Below are 21,238 nucleotides of genomic sequence, written 5' to 3'. Positions count from 1 at the left end.
TTTAGAGTCTTTGAATTTTTGATTTCATAATTTAACCTGTCAAAAGACACAATTCCAACAAATTAGTGTAAAGATCTGATTAGCTTTTATTTGTGATTGGAGAATTAAGCAATACCTCATTTCCCAAAAACTGTGCAGAAGAGGTTAGCTCTATGGGCTGACAGGAATTGAAGGAAGCAGGAACAAAAAAGAATTTATTGCAAAATACTTTCCTGATGGGGTCAAAACAGAGGGCATTCTTCCTTATATTGTTGTCTCAATTTGACTAGAATCTCCTATTTTTGGAAAACTGGACTCGTCCAAAGATCTCTTTGATTACAGGACACTCAGCACAAATGACAGCGTTCTGGTTTCGTTTGTCTACTGGGACCTATGGCCGGAGGGAAGTCCAAAACAACAGGCTCCCATAAATTTTACTCAATAAAACTGCTCAGAAATAAGAGTGCCCAGCCTACCTGTCACTTACTCGAGGTTGTCTAGAATGGGAAATCTTCCCTGGTGGAACAAGGCTGTTGTGTTAAATCATACCTGCCTAGCCTAGAGGGCACATACCAAATCCCAGGACAGCCAATTCCTAGCTGCCACCTACTAGCCACTTAGCATTTCTTTGTTTCAGTTTCCTTGTCAGTCAAATGGGATTAATAATTGTACCACCTCCACAGAATTGTGGGGACAATTCAAGAAATGGATACATGCAAAAAGCATTTGTGGCTCTGTTTAACAGTAAGTAATCCTTGAATTTTCAATCTCTTCCAGGGAAAACAAAGCAATCCAAATTAGAAAGAAAAGAAGTGTCTAACTAGGTATGGAATTCCAGGAAGCCAGCTTTCTCCCAAATGCTCCCTGCAAGCTCCACAATTAAAATACAGTGTACACCTGTAATCCCAGTGGCTCAGGAGGCTCAGGCAGGAGGATCTGGAGTTCAAAGTCAGCCTCTGCAATTTAGCGAGCCTCTCAGTAATGTGGTCAGACTGTCACAAAATAAAACACACCAAAAAAAAGGAAGGATAGGATGTGACTCAGTAGTTAAGCACTCCTGATGTCAAAAAATAAACAAACAAATAAATAAAAATATGGCAATAAATATGTACTAAGTGGTATTTATTTATTGAATTCAAAGAGGAAAACGAAATTGAAAAATTAGCAAGCTCTGCCTGGCATGTCAAATCGATCAAACTACACAATGAATCAAATCTTTTCCTGCCTAAAAGATGTATGAGTGTACTTAACATTTGTAAGAAAAAGAACATGCCTTATTTGGCAAGACATAACTTTCATTCTTAAGATAAGAGAAACTGCTTAAAAAGCACTTTTGCCTGGATTGCACTGGCCAATCAGAACCTCCGGATTTGTTCTTTGTACTACACTGCAGTAGAAAGCCTGTACCTCTCCACCGAAGAGCTTCCACTTCTAGTAAGAGCCTCTCCTGGGCCACAAGACACTTCCTACTCCAAACCCATTTTGTAATTGTAAGTACTTTTGAGATTAAGAACTTCTTTTAAAACTTATCTTAACACTGCAGGGGGGCGGAAATCGTTCTTTACAGAAATTTGATTTTCTTGTTTTTTGTTCCTAAAATGCCATAGTTTCAGCTGAAAGATCATTGCTTTCTTTATCTAATTGCTTTCAATTTAATAATTTTAGTCAAATTTTAGCGTTTTGCTACATACCATGCTTTCAAAGTAATGGAAGATACAAGCTTCGAATCCTCCTCAAATGCTGCTTTCAGCAGGAAACACATATTATGAGTTGCATTTACTAACTTGATCATTAATTTCACCACATATGCATGTGTACTTGGGCTTGTCTAATTTCTCTGTGTGTGCAAAATATTTTATTTTATCTACATAAAACGTTTGGCAACAAGATATGAGAATACTGTACATTTAGCTAATGAATTATAAGAATCCTTGAATTCTCATTAGGAAAGTAAGAAAAACAGACTAATATCAAAATTAAATTCTGCTATTCGCTGATAGGTATAAGGAAAGATCTCGCATTGGATAGCTTACATGAGAGATTATGTAATGAAAAATGCTTCAAGCAAAGCAAAAAAATTCAAAATAAATATATAGTAGAAAGAAAAAAGAAATCTAAGTAATATGCCTACTATCTGGGTTAGTCAGTATTAATAGTACTTATTAATTGATTAATGTAACATAGCATATTAATTATCCTAATTTTCTAAGATACTGGACTGTCCTCCACAACAGTGCAGTGTTCGCAGGCAGAGGAGTCAGGTACAAGGTTGATCCAACTATAACTAGTGTATAAAATCAAGATGTTCAAAATGGGAGCCAAATCCTGCAAGATTTCCTACAATGAGACTATTCCATGTAAAGAAAGTTCTAAAGAAAGGCACTGTCACCTCACTCTTCAAGGTTTATCCACCAAGATCCCCACTTCGGTTCTTCCTGCCTCCATTTTTCCTTTTTCCTGAGTAGCTCCCACCAGTTTTATCACTCTTTCTGTTCTGTGGGATCCAAGATGGCACGAAACCAAACAAATGCATGGTCCGGCAGTGATGAGAGCTGCAGGCCACGGACAGAGAACCACCGACGTCTCGTTGGCACTTATCAAAGATAGCACAGCTCTTACAGTGAGTGCTCAATACATATTTTCTAAATGGAATTGGACTTAGTTATTAATGCAGAAGAAAAAGGAAAAGGCAAGGACAAGGTGATACAAAGTATGCTCAGCTAGGCCCCTGACACGTGAGGGCTCTTTATTGGTGGGCAACTAAGGGGCCATGAGGTGGTTTAGCATATGGCTCCTTGGGCATATGGAAGGCTCTGGCATGTGCTACATCTTCCTGGAGAAAGGACACATTTTTCTAATTCTCACCAAACAGCCACAAATTCACCAAGCTAAGTCTACACAGAAGTGCCACCTTTTTCAGTTTTGCATGATAGTGACCTATGGTACAGGAACAGCAGCCCTGCAGGTGATCATCACAGATTCTAGAACCTTAGTCTGTTCTACCTAAGGTACAGTTTCTAAAGATAGTGTCCAGGTATCTTCAAACTTTCCAAGTATTTTTTAACACAGATTAAGTTTTGGGGATCGCTGAACTAAGGGGACAGGCACAAGCATAAGATCCCTGAAAAATCTTAGAAATACTCCCACATTAAGATCTCCAGGAATTTTCTTTTTTTTTTTTCCCCCTCCACTTCCTTAAATGACTAAGGTTAAAGAAATTATTGGATAGTTAATCTTAAAGCAGAGCCAACTGCAGTTGTTTAGGATATTTTGCATTTGCTTCTGTTTTATATTTGTTGCAACTTAAAAGAAACCTAGTATTTTGAAATGATCACAGAGCAGCATAAGAGCAAATGTGTTGCTTTCTTCTCTCAGGGTGGTTATTTTTTGTTTGTTTGTTTTGTTTGAGGGGAGGTTTTTTTATTTGCAGTGCTGGGAGCCAAATTTAGCTTTGCACATGCTAGGCATATACTCCCCCACTGTGCTACACTCCCTGCCCCTCATCTCAGGTTTGCAACTATGCAGAAGGTATCTCATAGGAGAAGTCACAAGGCTCTCTTCAAAATAAGCTTAAGGTGACAAGTGGCAATCCTGAATGTTAGTTCCCCCTAGGATTGCTCTTCTGGGCAGGACTGGGCAGAGCAGATTTCTCAACCACTGTGGGTAACTTTCACTTGAGAGGAATTTCTCTATTAGAAATCTCTTGGGGCCTCCAAGCTCCACTTCAATTCCCAGGGCTAAAATGGCCTCTGGAAGCACCTTGAATCCTCACAGTTTCCCACATTTTAAAAGAGGAAGTCAATAGTAGTGGAAGAAACCAATGCATACAGCATTGACGGTTGGGCCAAAGACTGTGGTCCACCACAAGAAGGAAATACACTTTCATACAAACTAACTGACAGTCAGCATATGGGTAATTTGGTTGCAGCTGCTTGCTTCAGACTACACAGATTGCCTATGATTGGACTTCAAAGGCACTCAGCAAATGTCCAGTCTCAAAGTTCTAGGAAGTCTAACAGTAGACAATTTGAATACACAAATACATATGTCATATAGTGAGGGAGGACAGTCAGGTACAGGAAAGGACAATCAGATAATGGCAGGCCAGTTTTTATTCTGAAATTTTTAGATTGCTGTTATTATATTTAAAATCACACTGTAGGTCCCTTGAAAAATAATTGAGCTAAAGGGACATGTTTTTCCTCTGAAAGAACTTACAGAAAGGATATTTATTCACTTACCCATTCAACTGCTATTTATCAAATAAGCATTGCTTCAGGTTTCAGAGGGGTGGGGGAGACAACTATAGAATCACTAGCGTGGTCCCTTTTTTCTTTTAGTCTCTGGATTTGCTTTCGTTTCCAAACAGGCTATCTCTTGTTTTGATTATAAAAGAAATAAATGCAAGCTGTAATGTTTTGCAGGGCTGGGGCTCAAGCCAAGGACCTCACACATGTGAAGTGAACAGTCTCCACTGAGCTACACCCTCAGCACTAAAAGTATTTTCCAGACAATACAGAAAATTATAAAGATAAAAATGGGAAGGAAAAAATAAAAAAACCTATCAACCAATCACCCAAGAGATAACCATGTAACATTAGCCTTTCATAATTTTTCTGGTATTTGATTATTAAAAGGGAATACAAAAGAAATCTGAATATGCTTCTTTGAGCATGTCCTGTAATAACTTTTCCCAAAAAACACTGTAGGAAGCCACTACCCAAAATATAATTTTTATCATTTTAGCACTGGAGTTCTGGATGTAGAGGGAGATCTGGAGCCCTAAGGGGTCTTGTGAAATGCGACCTCCCCAATTACTGAGTGTTTTCCAGCGCTGGGCACTTGGCAGTGTTTAAAATTGGGGGCGAGGGGGGGAGCAAATGGGGATTGAACTCAGGGGCGCTTAATTTCTAGGCGACACCCATAGTTCTTTTTATTTTTTTATTTTGAAACAAGGTCTCATTAAGTTCCTTAGGGCCTCAGTTGCTGACGCTGGCTTTGAACTCGGATCCTCCCGCTTGGCAATGTTTCAAATGCATTTTCTCTCCGGACCGCAAGCACAGCCTGGGCAGGAGGGAAAGAAAAGAAAGTGGGCGCGGGGCTGGGGACGCCGTTAGCGAGCACCGACTGGATACCCGGTGTCTGCTAATGTCTCAAAACCGTAGATCAAAGTTCCCGGTCCTGTAGTGCTTCCTTTTCTCCCAAGCAAGTTAATTATTGAGGAAGGGGTAAGCAATGGAAACTGAATTATCTCAGTTTCTTTACTTGCTAGTTTCTGAGATTGACGGGATGCGTTTGGAGAGCTGTGCTTGCGTCCCGTTGATATGGGAAGTGGGCACAGGAATCGGACATAGGACCACCTACTAAGCGTCCACATCCCCGTCTTACTTTCCGATCAGTGCTGTGAGCAGACACCACTTGCTGTCAGGTTCCACATTGATGAACGCTGGTGAGACCGGCGCCCGAGGTCCGGCGGAGCGAGCGCCCCCGGCTGGCTCTCTTGTGCCTGCGGCTGGAGCTCCTGCTCCTGGGCATCCCGGACGCCCGCGGCGGTTCCCGCCAAGTCCCCGCGGGCCGCGGCCGCCCGGATCCAGCCGCCCAAGTTCCCAGAATCTGTGGCTCCTTCCCTCCCGCCAGCGGCCCCTCAAGGTGCAACCACCTGGAGCTGGTTGTCCCAGGTTGCGTGAGCGCCCTCAGTGTCTGCCTGCGGGGGACTCTGTGCTGGCTGCCCTCGCCATTCAGAGGCAGATGAGGTCTGGTCCTAGCAGAAGTGACCCTCGGGCGGGAGGCAGAATGGGAGGGAAGCGGCAGAAAACCTCCCTCACCCAACTTCGGCTGTGTCACCATCCCTTGTCCAGCCGTGGCAGAGGAGTCCCACAGCCGCTGCGGGGAAGGGACTTTAAACTGAAGCCCAGGGGTACGCCCCACCTCTCTGCTTCTCTGACCCTGCTTCCTAGTAGGAGTGCCAGATCCAGAGTGCAGCCAGACAAGTTCACTCTATCCCTTCCTCCCCTGATGAAACCAGGCATGATGTTGGTATCATGCTATTCGTTGCTTAATCTGTAGATCTTCCTCGAATTGGACCAACTGATCCACTAATGTTCTAGGAAAGAGAAAAGCAGCCCAAGACGCGAAGAAGCTAGTGGGGCTACCAGCCAGGCTTTGTTGCTTGTAGGTTGTTGCTTGCCTTCACAGAGCATTAGCATCAGATAAGGGTACTGTGACCATAATGGATCAAGATAAAAACACCAGCATTCCATAGTCATACCTGGACACCATGAACTTTAAACATTGTCCAAGTAGAAAAAAAACATATTTCCCTTTTCTGGCTAATAGAAGTGACTGCTGCCACTTTACGTGTTGCACATTTAGCCTTCTCTTGCCAGCTCTCCTCACAGATGATTTATTAAAATTGCCTGGTCATAAAATCGCCTGCACTTTCTGACAGCTCCTCCACCTCCTCGGATCTTTTCCAAGTCACTCAATGAAAGCCTAAATTCTCTAGGAGTTTTGTAACACTGAGACATTCCGCAGTTCCCTATCCTGTGCTTTCTCCCTTACACAACTAATAAGCTCTTGTACAAGTAATAAGCCCTACTTGTTCAACTATGGTTACTCTTGATAGTCTCTGGCTGGACAGTGCTGACAGTCCCTTTTCTGTTCCAGGATTCAATTCAGGATCCCATGATCACCTGTGATCCCATGATCACCTGTGATCACCATGTCTCCTTGGTCTCCTTCAATCCAGAACATTTTCCTTAGTCTGCACTTCTCTTTTGTGACCTTGACAGCCTTGAAGAGTATTGGGCAGTTATATTGTAGAATATCCTTCAACTGATGCTTGTCTAATACTTTCTTATAATGAGATTCTGAGTATACATTTGCATCAGGAATAGCAGAAAATTAATGTTGTGCCTTTCAGTCATAATAGGCATATGACACCATTATGTCCCATTGCTGGTAATATTAACTGATCACTTGGTCAAGTGTCTGCCAGATTTCTCCGCTGTAACTCATGATTTTCCCCTTTTATAAATAGTTTCTTGTGGGGAGATACTTTGATATCATGTGAATATCTTGTTTTTCGTCACACTTTCAAAGGTGACTGATTTTGGCATCTTTGTGTTATAAAAACATAGTTTTCCCTTTGCCTTCACACCACAACAATCAACACAAAAGACTTCTGGGACCTCAAAAGGTGTGAAGGTTTCTCGAAGCCAGAAAGCAATCAATCAGTTCTGCGCCAGACACCAGCTGGGTGTCGTCTAATTCAGTTCAGTTCTGAAGTGTCAGAACTACCTGGAAAAAGCATCAAATCCCACAGATTAAGGGCTCAGTCCCCAAGACTGTCCTCACTCCACTTTGGATGCCAGTCATAGCTGTTTACATAGCGCAGTTTTACCTGTGCTTCTGACTGGCCATAAATCAGGTTTACTATAACCCCTCATCTGGATTGATGAATTTGCTAGAGCACCTCATAGAACCCAAGGAAACACTTAATGCTTACCAGTTTATCACAAAGGATATTGCAATGAACACTGATAAAGGATGCATAGGGCAGGATATGCAGAAGGCCATGGAGCTTTCATGTTCTCTTTGGGGTACTACTCTCCAGGTACTTCCACAGCTGCCCACAAGATTTCCAGTTCTGTCCTCTTGGGTTTTTTTTTTTTTTACCTTTATTTTATGTATTTGTTTTTATGTGGTGCTGAGGATCAAACCCAGTTTGATCCCATGCTAAGCAAATGCTCTAGCGCTGAGCTACAACCCCAACCTTCTCTCAGGTTTTTATGGAGACTTTATTGCATAGCCAAGATGGTTCATAGACTGGGTAAGGAAAGTCAGCAAGGCTATCTGTTCAGATTCATTCCTTCTCTGGAATATGGGGCCAGAATCCTTCTCAAATCAGAGGTCATTCTTTATGGCCAACTCCCACTTTAGAAAGATGGAGGAAAATTAGAGTTTTATGATTTGCCTTGGAGAAGGGAAATTCTAGTTTCTACAACCTGCCTTGAGGATGAAGTTATGATCCAGGAACCAGGAAAAAAAAAATATATATATATACATATATATATATATATGTATATATATATATATATATATATATATATATTTGGTGCCTAAGTAGGTCCCCAAGTGCTGATACTGCCCTATCTGTTTAATTTTTTCTCATTCTTTTGAGACAGAGTCTCACTGTGTTTCCCAGGCTGGCCTTGTACTCCTAGATTCAAGTGATCCTCCTGCTGCAAAAACTCCTAAGTTGCTGGAACTACAGGTGCATTTCAGCTCATTCATTATGCCATCGTATGCACCTGTAGTTTGGTCACAAACCTGAAGTTTGGTCAAAGCCATGTTGGAGTGATTTTGAAAGACCCAAAGGAGGACTTGTGATCTTTAAAACAGTGTGGTGTGTGTGTGTGTGTGTGTGTGTGTGTGTGTGTGTGTGTGTGTGTAACCATGAGTTCATACCTTTATTCCAATCTAACAGCACAGGACTCATTCTAGGCTTCCTCTTTTCCTTATCTGTAACTTCTTTTTCTAATCGTGAAAAACTTTGAACCTTGATCTCATTATCCACGACATATATATATATATAAGTGGATATATATATATATATATATATATATATATATATATATATATATATATATATATATTCCATATAAGTTCAAAGCCAACTGGGGGAACTTAAAGCCTATCTAAAAAATAAAAATAAAAAGAGCTGTGGATGTATCTCAGTGGTAGAGCACTCCAGAATTCAAACCTCCTTGCCCCTCAAAAAAAATTGCATGGTGCTTTGATACTACACTCAGTAATGGGAAGGAGAAGTGCCAGTAGGTATCTACTGATAATGATTATGTCCAACAGATACAAATATTCAAAATAACATTTTAAGTCTATTTCTTTTTTTAATTAAACAACTTTATATCCTCCTCCAGAATAACCAAGCATCCTTAGCATGTGGCTATTTGCTAGGATTCAGAGAACCATCTGTAAGACCAGATCTAATTGAGTTACAATTACAGCCTTAGACATGTTTGAAGCATCTCTATCATTCACTTCCCATTATGTGAAGAAATAACTGAGACATTGCTTAGCTTTTCAAACTCTTCTTGATTTCATATACTGCTCTCTTTTCTTGTTCAAGGGGACTACCAAGCTAGCAGGTGTTTCTAAGTAATGAGATCTAGAAAGAAAGCAGCTAATTCAAGAAATAGGAGAAGTGCAAAATAATATGAAAAATAGAGGCCACTTGTCTGTTTTTTGAAATTGGTCTATGTGGGAAAGAACATAAAAGAACAAGGAACATAATAACATGGCTAAAGTATCTAGAGGCACTATATTTTAAAATTTTTAGTGTTTTCCTTTTGTGCTTTTATAAATATGTGCTGAATTCTTTTTTTAAAGAGAGAGTGTGAGAGAGAGAGAATTTTTTAATATTTACTTTTTAGTTTTTGGCAGACACTACATCTTTCTTTGTATGTGGTGCTGAGGATCGAACCCAGCGCGCTACCGCTTGAGCCACATCCCCAGCCCTGTGCTGAATTCTTTAGTGGAAATGTATTACATCCCGGTATCTATGTAGCACACTGTGAGTCATGTATATTGTAAGTGCTTCATTCTATAAGACAACTGAAAGTACCTCTGAGGACCCCAAATGGAGCTTGATGCTAAAGTTCCTGTTCTCCAGGGGGTCACCACAAACCAGTGGCAATGTCACACTGTCATAAGTGCTAGGGGGAGCAGGCAAGGGGAGAAAAAGACCTGTGGAGCAAGCCAGAAAGAACTTCAGCCCCCAGTGCTACCAAAAACAAAGAAAGAAAGAAAAACAGTAAAAGAAAGAAAGAGGAAGGAGGGAACGCACACTTAAGCTTAAAATGATATAACATCAGAGAAGACGCCTTTCCACAGTTCACTACTTGCCATGATTCACTATCACAGGGCAGTCATTTGTTTCCCTGTCTCATGGATACCAGGTACCTGTCTAAAAATAGTACATGAACAGCCCTGTTCCATTCTGTGCCCCATGAGAAGCACCTGTTCACCTTACCAGTTCAGTGAATTCCTTTCCCCTGGGGCCCCCTGTCCTCTGAGGGGTGGAAATAGAAATCATGTTCTTCAAAGATCAACAGGCAACTTCATCTAAACTGCCTGGCTAGCCTGTGGAGCCCAATGCTGCAGAAGTGAGCCTTTCAACCTCCAGCTGCTAATGCCAACATTTTCCTTTTCAGACCTTCCTTGGAAATGCAAAATCAGCCCACGGTCATTGTGACTCAACCTGGATTTACTCGTGCGCCCCAAAACTCCAACTGGCAGACGGGCATGTGTGATTGCTTCAGTGACTGTGGAGTCTGTAAGTGTGAGGGGAGGTGGATTACCAGCGTCCAGATCTTTCCCATGTTTCTCCCTTACTGTGTAGTAAAAATTCCTAATTTCTCACAGGCAGCTGTCAGGCAACAGTATGTTTAAGAAAAGGCTGTGTGCAGATCTTAAGTTAACCCTTCTCCAGCCAGTAAAGAATAGTCATACCCCCCAAATAAGTTGAGGAGATGAGAGAACAGTGAAAGGCATGATTGATTCTAAAGATGAACAGGTCTGGCCTAATCATGAAAAACAGATTGTGCATTAATGAGAGAAATATTTCAAGTTTAAATTGGTTTTAAAAAAGACTGTTTTTGGTTACACATAAGTTAAAATCAGTATTTTATAATCACGTTATGTCCATACACCGTGTGTAGTTTTCACCCATAATTTCAGCACAAGCTTGGAGTAGAAGTATTTTAGTTTATATGTTTAGGTCTCCACATACCTGAGAATAAAGAATTCCGAAGGCGATTAACTTCCCATTGGGGAAAAAATATCTCTGACTCTATTTTCATAAGATCTCTCTAAGTGAACTTGGAATCTCTATAAGTGAATTTCCTAGGGAAGTTTGGGACTGAGACAAAGGTGACAGAGGGGAGCAACCAAGGTGCTTTGTTCTCAATACCAGCTAAGAACCAAACCCACTTATAAAACATTTTCTCTGATATCTTCTCGTTTGTCTCAACTCTACATAGTATTCTTAGATAAGGAAAGAAAATACATTAGCCTTTAACTTACCAGTGAAATTGATCTTTGAACTGAACAAATTAATAATTAATTTGAGAAGCATTAAAAGGAAAAAATATCTAGGTAATGGAAGTTGGGTTTGCTTATTCACTCCGGTTGACTTGCTGGATTGCAGGGGCTGATGACTCACACGACTCAGTACATTAGTTCAACATCCGCAAATTCAAGTGATAATTTAGATGAGAGTAGTAAAAGTCTCTGCAGATAGACATTTTATCCTCCAACCCCTAGAATTATTAGCCAACTAAATGAATATACAAGTTCTCATACAAGCTTAATTGCTTCATGACAGATGTTCTTAAATGTGAATCTGACCAAATCATTTTCCCCTCTGAAAGTACGTCAGTGGTTCTCGATGACTTTCACAACAAAATCTGGACATTCACAGTTCTCTATCAACTGATCCCCAGCCTGCTTTGCATCCCACCAGCTTCATTCACTACCCACCATGGGGCTCTACCCATACAGAATGAATTCTAGCTTTGGCAGCTTGTGCCAAATCACCTCAAAGAGGGTGTTTCCTTTTGTGGATCTGTAGAAGTCCTAATCATCTTTCAATGTTGAGCTCAGCAGCTCTTCCTACTCAGGACCCTGGCACCACTTCTGTGCATGATCCTTGTGTCTTGAGCAGGATCCTGCTGGATAATATTTTCTGTTACTTCCCCCACTGGTTGCGGTCAGCAGCGCTGTTGGTACTGAGCATGATGGGTGGAACATGGCTAAGTGTTGGTGGACCAGTGACTAGTGGACAAAGGCACTATAGTGAAAGAATAACATACATTCCAAGGGGCGGTCATTTCTGAGATGATCTGGGTTTGGGAGAAGCTGATGGAAAGCCAAACAGAAATGCTGAAGATGAACATGGCAGCACGGTACATGGCAAAGATCCCATGGCGTGGCCTGCTATTCAAGGAAGTGAACACATTTTCTGCTGTGATGGAGGCAGCCCGGAGTAACTTGTACCCCTGCTTTCATGCATCCAGGTCTCTGTGGCACATTTTGTTTCATGTGCCTCGGATGTCAAGTTGCAGCTGACATGAATGAATGCTGTCTTTGTGGAACAACTGTCGCAATGAGGACTCTCTACCGAACCCGATATGGCATCCCTGTGAGTCTCTTATGATTCCCTTATTGTTCAAATATGGTACCACAATCAAAATAATTGTGGTAAACATGGAGGCTGTTTGATGGTATACCTCATCTGAGATTGATGGGCAGGAATTCCCTAGCACGTGTAGCAACAGATGCTCTGATTATGTGATTTCCTTCCAGGTTTCTGCTGAAAACATTAGAGAACAATTAATTCTCTTTTTGCAATGTATATAGTATAATGTAAGAAGATAATTTAGAACCTATTATGTTCCAAGTGCATTAGGTCATCTCACTAAATCTTCACACCATCCCTATAAGGTGGGTTCACAACATGTACAAATGAGGCCCAAAGATATGCCTTAGTAGTAGACTCAGCCACTAACGGTCCATGCATGCACCTTCCATTACACCTACTTCACTCTGTGCAGTGGAAGAGTTTATTATTTAAGGGTCTACAGAGCAACAAGCAATAGCATGAGCATGGATACATGTGTGTACATGCACATATATCTCTATATTTAATATTTAACAGAGAAAAATAGTGTGCATATGTATATGTTTATATATATTTACATTTATATGCCTCCCTGTATATATGTGTATGTATATAAGGAGAGAGTGAGAACAAAAAAAGGGAGAGATTATTTTAAGGAATTGGGTCATGCAATTATGGAGGCTGGCAAGCAATTATGCAATTATGGAGGCAGGCTAGAGACATGGGGAAGAGTTGGAATTCAAGTCCACAGGAGGTGTTCTTGTGAAATCTTTCTTGCTAAGGGGAAACAGTCTCCCCCCCCCACCTACCCACCCCTATTAATTTCATCAACTGATTGGATGAGGCCCGTTATGGTCTACTGATTAAAATGTTAATTTCATCTAAAGAAATGTTGAGCCACCCAGGCACGGTGGCACATGCCTATAATCCCAGCAACTAGGGAGGTTGAAGCAGGAGGATTGGGAGTTCAAAGTCAGCCTCAGCAAAAGTGAGGTACTAAGTAACTCAGTGAAACTTTGTCTCTAAATAAAATACAACATAGGTCTGGGGGTGTGGCTCAGGAGTTGAGTGTCCCTGAGTTCAATCCCTGGTACCCAAAAAGAAAAGAAATGTTGAGCCAAATATCTGGGTACCGTGGCCTAGCCAAGTACCACTGGGAACAAATGAATAAGCAGATTCTTAGGAACTTATTTCATTCCATCAAGATTATTTTATCTTTTCGTTTAAAAATATTCATCAGTGTTTAAGTTACATGCTATAGAATTTTATGACAGCCAGGCAAGGTGATGCATGCCTTTAATCCTAGGAGCTCGGGAGGCTGAGGCAGGAGAATTCCAAGTTCAAAGCTAGCCTTAGCAACTTGGTGAAGACCCTAAGCAACTTAGCAAGACCTGTGTCAAAATTTAAAATTTTTGTAAAAAAGGGTGGGGTGCTAAGCATGTGGTTCAGTGATTAAGTGCCCTGGGATCAATTGCTGGTACAAGAGAGAGAGAGAGAGAGAAAAGAAAGAATTTTATTTCAAATTCAAACACAGAAGTATATAAAGTGAAAAGTGAACCTCTTTATATGCAATTTCATTACCTAGTAAAAAAACTCTATTAATAATTGACACGCATCCTCTTTCAGATTTTTTCTTATAACTCTAACTCATAAATATAGTTTAGACAGCTGTAGATATAGACATATGAGGGTTTTGTTCTTGGGAAGCTCTTTCATTTTTTTTTTGTTGTTTTTTAAAATGGTTTCACACTATACTATAATTTTCACTATATTTTTCCCACTTAATAAATGGTAGACTCCTTTCATGTCAATAACACTAATTCTTTTTAATGTTTGCACAGTATAATTTACTCAATCACTTCCTTATTGAGTCATTGGGATTACAGGAGTGTGCCATTATGCCTGATTTGACATGACTTTTTAAAAGAAAAAATATTTATAGTTGCACATGGACACAATACCTTTATTTTAATTATTTTATATGGTGCAGAAGATTGAACCTAGTGCCGTACACATGCTAGGCAAGCCCTCTACCACTGAGCCACAACCCCAGCCCTGACATGACTTTTTAATATGAAAGTTATCAAGATGTTTAAAGGTCTAGTACATAATGCCTTTTAAATACTCCTTAGGGGCTTGAAGAATTAATAACCATCTGAAACTAAAATTTCAGCTGGTCTTAACAAAACTTTGGAAATTAAAAGAAGAAGAAATAGAAGTATCAGTCCTAAAGACTATATCTTGTTTGACATTGATAGAGAGATAAATATAAATACAAACTGTGGATAAAAATTTAAGGGTGATCATTAATTAGATAAAAATAAATTGTGAAACATCTTAAAGGAAACAAACAGACCTGGGAAAGATCTATTCAACAGAAAGAAGAAAATTTTGTAATAATTAAAATTAAAACCACACATGTGTACACACACACACACACACACACACACACACTCAGTAAATACCAAACAAAAAAACAATTTGGTCACCCATGGGTAGGATGGATTTAGAATTCTCTGCTACGATAACATGTCATTACCATTTGGTTGGATATCTTCTTGTACCCTCAGAATTTAAAAGGAGAACATTTTGTATTATGAAGAGAGACGAGAGTTATACAGAAAAAAAATCAGTGAACATTTTCCTGAACATATCCATCCAAACTGAATCTGAAGGATCAGTGCCGTCTGCTTTTCAAGATGCCTGAAAATCCACAGGTTACATTTCTATTTCTTTTGTGTTTTCAAACAGGGATCTATTTGTGATGATTACATGGCCACTATCTGCTGCCCTGTTTGTTCCCTTTGCCAAATCAAGAGAGATATCAACAGGAGGAGAGCCATGAATGCTTTCTAAAGAAGCTGGTGGTAAGTTGATACCAACACTCCTCCCAGAGTCTGTGGGGTTTAGAAGTATGTTTCAGGTTTTTGTAAATCATTTATTGTTGGAATAATAATTCAGTTATAACAATTCTTTAAGACTCCCAAAGTGCTATCTTAATAAAAGGTGGATTTTAATGTCTTCTTATGTATTCTCTGAACCATATTTTAGTAAATAAAGGAATGGTGAGTTTTCTAAGAATTATATTGCTCAATTAGTGAAGCAATTACCACCTGTGAAATACCATTACCGTTGTTTCACCAAAGTATGGTGAAACAAAAGAAGTAGAAACTTCACTCCCTACTAAGACAAAAAAAAAAAAAAACTTGATAAAAGAAACTAATAATTATAAGAGGGAACAGCAAATAAAAATTATAGATCTGGATCATTTTGATTGTGGCGTAAAGCATCTAACTAGTGAGGTAAAGCTAAACAGGTCAGACAGGACAGATACATCCTGTGGTGACAGGCCAGACAAGACACACAGCCATCCGCCCTGGTAGATTTCCAGATGTCTCAGGTCATTCGTGCTAGACAGAAACCCGAAAGGCCTCCTCAGCAAAATTAGCTTTGTTTGAGAACTATTTACACATATAGACATACTTCAATATATTTATTGATGGAATGACTAGAAACATGTACATAATCATATAAATGTTTGTGTATAAACAGAAGTTTATTCATATGTACACACAGCCCTATCTGCCCAAGTTGTGTGCCTCGCTCATAGAATAAAAACTACATGTGCAGTATTTTATACAAATGTCTATAAACACAAATGTGTATTTCTAAGAAAATGACTTATAGACCTCATAAAATATATCATCTTATAACTAAATATACAAATACCCCCAAATAAAAACATTAATAAACAAATATGAAAAAATTAATAAACAAATATGAAAAAGCAAATAGAAAAACCATCCTTTTAGAGAAGGTGGACTTTGAAATGGGTGGATATAGAATTTAGAATATTTGGAAATGTTCTATAGAATTTCACCATCTAAAATTCAATCAAGTCTTTTTCCACTAATTTTCTCCAGGATTAGCTATCAAGGATGTAGTTAAGGAGAAATCAACAACAATTTGTCAGTTACCTCCATAGATTACACTTTGAGTATAAAAAAAACAATACTTTTTCCATTCTTTGTAATATTGCACTTCCTGTCTGGAGTGAGGACTTGATGTAAGTTAACAAAAACAATTCTTGCGTAATACATTTTAAAAAAAAAGCTCATTTGTTTAGCAAATAATGTGTCAAATATCTAATACTATATAATATATTGCTAGATGTTGTAGACAAAAATAAATTAACTGTTCCCCCGTCTTTATAGATTTTGTACTCAAAAAGAAGGGATTAGTCAATCCCCCAAAAACAAAGAGGAATTTGATGCACACCTCTAGACAGAGTGCTGTTTTATGTTCAGAGGAAGAAGAGATGGCACTTCTGAGATGAATGAATGAAAGTTTCTTGAAAGAAGTGATTTTTAATTCTAAAGAGGAAGTATGTTATCTAACAAGAATAAGTGAAACCTAGACTGATAGGATTTAATGGAGGCTAATGCAAAGGTGCTGGTGGAGGCGTAGGGAAATGAATGGAGGGTTCAATCACCTGCCTGGCAACAGCTGAGTGGTTACCACCTGCCTCCCCAGCCCAGGAGACCAGGAGGGAGCAGTTACCTGTTCTCCAAGGAGAGAACTGAGTGAGGAGGTTGCCCCAGAGGAACAGTAACCGCTCAACAGAGGAATAAGTGCAGCCTGAGTCAACCTCCCAGGATGGGGTCAAGGGAAGCTTTCTGTTGTGCTTGTGGGCTTCCCATTGGCTGAACCCATCAAAAAGGCAGAGGGCTGCAAAGAATTGCTCTAGGTCACGGGTCAGCTTCCTATGACCTACAGCAGGGTAGACAAGAGTGGAAGTGGACCAGATGGGGCAAACAGTATCACTGGCAGAAAATGTGAATAAAATTAATACATATGAAATGTTGCTTTTGATCAGCAACATTAGTGAATCTGTAGACCCCTCCACCCCCACCAAAAAAATGAAAAACATCTTTATGAGCTTAGGTCCAACTTGCCTAGAATATATGGTATAAGTAGGAAAATATTGAGAAATACAAAAATTGTTTTCTTTCCACATTTTTATTGGCACATAATGATGAGATTTATTGTTACATATTTGTCCATGCACACAATAGAACAATATAATTTAGCCAGTATCACTCTCCAGCACTTCCCCTCCCCCTCCCCTTTTCCAAATCCCTTAAAAAATACAAGATTTTTAAGAGGTAGTTGGGGCCTTGGCATATGATGTCTTGAATATCAAGTTAATGACTCAGTAAGCTTTGGGGAGTTACTGCAGACTTCAAGTGAATAGAACTAACTTAAGAAATGATCAGCTGAGATTAGTATATAGTTGAGACTGACAGAATGAGGCCAGAAGCAAAAGTGTGGGCCACCCACCGCAACATTGTTAAATACAGAAAGTAAGGTGGGTACAATATGTATCCACACACATAATAATGAGTCCTGACATCTGAACTAGTTTTTGTCAACCACAGGGAAATTATCTCACTGAATCTTTGAATTGGTTTAAAGTAAAATATCTTGATGGTCCTGACACCTGATCATCAATTTGGACCCTACATTATTAATTGACACTAAAACTAGAAATAAAAATATCCAAAACAGAATCGAGAGACAAAGAGCAAAGAATGAAGACATATTAAAACACACCAAGATTTCCTCCACACAGCTAAAGAAGAGGAGAAGGAGAGAAAGAAAGAAAAGGCAGAATAGATTGGGACAAAGGGACATAGGAACCAACTGAAAAGGCTTCCCATAGCCAAAACTGGAACAATTTGAGTAACAAAATAATATAGTATTCGATTGTAATCAACACTGTCATATTATCAAGAAATGTAAAATTTAAAATAAATATATATGAGGCCATACTGATATAAATAATTGAATACAATTAATTTGAAAAAAGGGTGAGTGTTGAGGGCAGGGAAAATTGGAAATTTTGAGAGCGAAGAGGTGGCAGGAGGATTTCCCTATAGAAAAAAGAGTACAATCTCCCACATAGAACTCCAGATATTTGCTGTGCTGGGGGTGCATACCTGTAACCCCAGCTACTCGGAAGGCTGAGCCTGGAAGATCACAAGTTCAAAGCCAGTCTTAGCAACTTCTCAAGATCCTGTCTCAAAATTTAAAAAATAAAAATAAAAAAGGACTTGGGGTATAGCTCAGTAGTCAAACGCCCTAGGTTCAATTCTCAGTACCACAAAAGGAAAACCCCAAACCAAAAAAACCCCTCCAAGTATTTGTGTAGGTACCTCCTCCCTCAAGGGAATGGAACTTGATTCCCTTCCCCTTAAGTGTGGGTTTGCATAGTGATTTTCTTCCAAAGAACAATATGGAAAGCCAGGCAAACAAGCATAGAAAGGAGAAACCTGAGAAAACTACCTCAGCCAAGTGATCAAAGTTACCTTCAACAGAGATAATCCATGTTGATGGATTGCAACCCAGAAATGATGTTATGAGAATGGTTCTTGACCTTTGTGGTATGCCTCCCAGAACTCCATACCTCTGGTCTAACCACAAGGAGAACAACAGACAAACTAAACTAGGGCACATTCTCCAAATTCCTTGACCAGTATCCTCAAATCCCAGAGACTCAGAAGGCGGAGGCAGGAGGATCATAAATTTGAGGCCGGCCTCGGCAAGTTAGTGAGAACCTCAGAAACTTAGCAAGACGCTGTCTCAAAATAGAAAAGACTGGAGATGTGGCTCAGTGGTAAAGCACCCCTGGGTTCAATTTCCAGTACCAAAACAAAAATAAAAACAACAACAAAAACATGTCAAAGTCATCAAAAACAAGGAAAATCTGAGAAACTCAGTTTAAAGGAGCGTAAGGAAATACAACAATTAAATGTGATATAGTATCCTGGACAGGATCCAAGAACAGAAAAAAGGACCTTAGGTAAAAACTGAGGAATCTGAATAAAGTATGGTTTGATTAATAATAATCTATTTGAGTTCATTAATTATAACAAGTCTATCATAGTAGCATATAATATTAACCAACAGGAAAACTGGGTGCAGTGTATATGGAAACCTCTTTTTATTATCTTTACAACTAATCATAAAATGATTCTGAACTTAAAAGTTAATTAAAAATTAAAGTATGGATTGAGAAAATTCAAAACTATTATTTGTATGTCCTCTCTAGGTGAAGAGCTTTTACCGAAGCAACTAAAATCAACAAACACCTCTTCAACTCGAGTTCTTCTCCATCTTTTGCAAGTGAAATATGATGGATATGTTTACTTTATGATGATGGGACTCCCAAAAAATCAAATTTTTGATTTATTCTAAATAAATGTTGTACGTTAGCATAGTTTCTTCTGGCTCTCACACTATCAAATTTTCTGGCTTATAAAGTTTTTACATTACATTTGAAATGTAAACCAAATAAAGGTTTTATTAACAAGACTCTTTGTTTTGTTCTGTGCATGTTGTGCTGGGGATGGAACCTAGGACCTCGTGCATGCTAAGCAGGTACTCTATCACTGAGCTGCACCCCCAGCCCTTAGCAAGATTCTTTTTCTTTTCTTTTTTTTTTTTTTTTTGGTGCTGGGGATTGAACCCAGGGACTTTTGCCTGAGAGGCAAGCACTCTACCAATTGAGCCATATCCCCACCCCTTTAGCAAGATTCTTTATGCTTCTTTGCTCTAAAATACCTTTGTCACTAGTTAATTCCAGGGGTCAGTCTCATGATATTTTTCTTGTAGTTTAGTTGCTCAGTGGGAGATTTTGGTCCACAGTAACTCAGCTCTTTCATCTAAAAACTTCAGAGACCATGACGGCACATTGAGTCAACAATTTTGCTCCTTTTCATGTTATCTACAAAGTATGACTAATGTGAACATAGCAAGATTTTAGGCAAAGAACACCCTAGGCCTCGCTTCCCAACTGCATACTCGAGGGTTTTGTGTTGTTGCTTTTCTTCCGTTTTGAATATGAGGTATCAGAGGAAGCAATAAAAAATTCATGATCAAATTCAGTATGACACAATTTGAGTTAAATATTGATGGGTAAATGTGTGACAATTTTTTCCACATTTCTTATTCTATTTGATTCATCTGCAACATTTTGCCCTGAAGAAAAATCTCACTTAATATCTCCTAGCCCTCCCCAACTTCTGAGTCTATTTTATTTGTTGGGGCAGGGGAAAGTGGGGCAAAACTATCTACCTTATCAATTAATTGTGAAATTTCAGTGAGATGAACATCAAAGCCTGGAATTTAGCAAGCACTCAAGGAACACAATTGCACTGCCCCTCCATTCCTCCCCGTGCCTCGCAGGGCTCAATCCTGGGTCCACCCTTTCATGCCATGTGTTCTTGGGTAGTGTCATCTACTCCCACAACTGCCTTCTGTAGGCCAGGCAGGATGCCAAAACCTGTATTTCCACCAGGCACAGGGGTCCGACATGTAATCTCAGCAACTTGGTAGGCTGAGGCAGAATGATGGAAAGTTCTAGGCCAGCCTGGGCAATTAAGGGAGTCCCTGTCTCAAAATGCAAAATAAGAAGGGTTGGGGTTATAGCTCAGTAGTAGAGCACCCCTGGGTTCAATCCCTAGTACCACCAACAAAACTATATTTCCAAAAATCTGGGGACATGGGTGACAGAAGAACTTCATCCCAGCTGAGGATCAAAGAGCCCCTGGTAACCATAAACTCATAGCTGTGCAGGGGTTTTGGAACTTCAGCTATCCAAATGGGATGAATTTACACTAAGTCATTAAGTCCCAAGTTGTCAATTCTGCATTTATTTCAACAAAATTGACAGATGCATTAAAATAGGTTGTAAATCATAATCTAGAGTTTATATATCCTTTATTTATCATGAAGATCAAAAATGCAGATTGTCCTATATAGAACACTGGGACAATATATATCTTTCATGTGTGTGTGTATACATATATATACCCACCCCCCCACACACACACATATACATACACACACATATGTATGTATATATGCCATTTTATGAATAGGACATTGGGCAGACATATCCTTTCATACACTACACAATATACAATAACTTTCATGATCTGTTCAACAATTAATTTTTGTAGAATGAGCAAAACACTTCAAAGGGGTAAGTACTTTTTT

General features: G+C 39.5%; 1 protein-coding gene across 1 annotated transcript; it reads left to right on the top strand.

Moving 5' to 3' along the window:
- Window positions 1-1,309: 1,309 nt before the first annotated feature.
- Window positions 1,310-19,552, top strand: Plac8 (placenta associated 8). The gene is made up of 5 exons (XM_005339313.5): window positions 1,310-1,469; window positions 10,212-10,333; window positions 12,075-12,199; window positions 14,930-15,045; window positions 19,290-19,552. The coding sequence occupies exons 2-4, from the start codon at window positions 10,225-10,227 to the stop codon at window positions 15,032-15,034; spliced, it is 339 nt and encodes a 112-aa protein (XP_005339370.1). The 5' UTR covers window positions 1,310-1,469; window positions 10,212-10,224; the 3' UTR covers window positions 15,035-15,045; window positions 19,290-19,552.
- Window positions 19,553-21,238: the final 1,686 nt, after the last annotated feature.

Source organism: Ictidomys tridecemlineatus, chromosome 9 (genome assembly GCF_052094955.1).
Source record: "Ictidomys tridecemlineatus isolate mIctTri1 chromosome 9, mIctTri1.hap1, whole genome shotgun sequence".
NCBI classification, from domain to species: domain Eukaryota; kingdom Metazoa; phylum Chordata; class Mammalia; order Rodentia; family Sciuridae; genus Ictidomys; species Ictidomys tridecemlineatus.
This window is presented reverse-complemented; position numbering and strand designations above follow the sequence as displayed.

Bases quoted from the DNA above. Each gene is read 5' to 3' on its own strand.
- Plac8 (XM_005339313.5), top strand. From the start codon at position 10,225: ATGCAAAATCAGCCCACGGTCATTGTGACTCAACCTGGATTTACTCGT. The intron at 10,334-12,074 runs GTAAGTGTGAGG...TCATGCATCCAG, and splicing joins CTTCAGTGACTGTGGAGTCT to GTCTCTGTGGCACATTTTGT. The intron at 12,200-14,929 runs GTGAGTCTCTTA...GTTTTCAAACAG, and splicing joins GAACCCGATATGGCATCCCT to GGATCTATTTGTGATGATTA.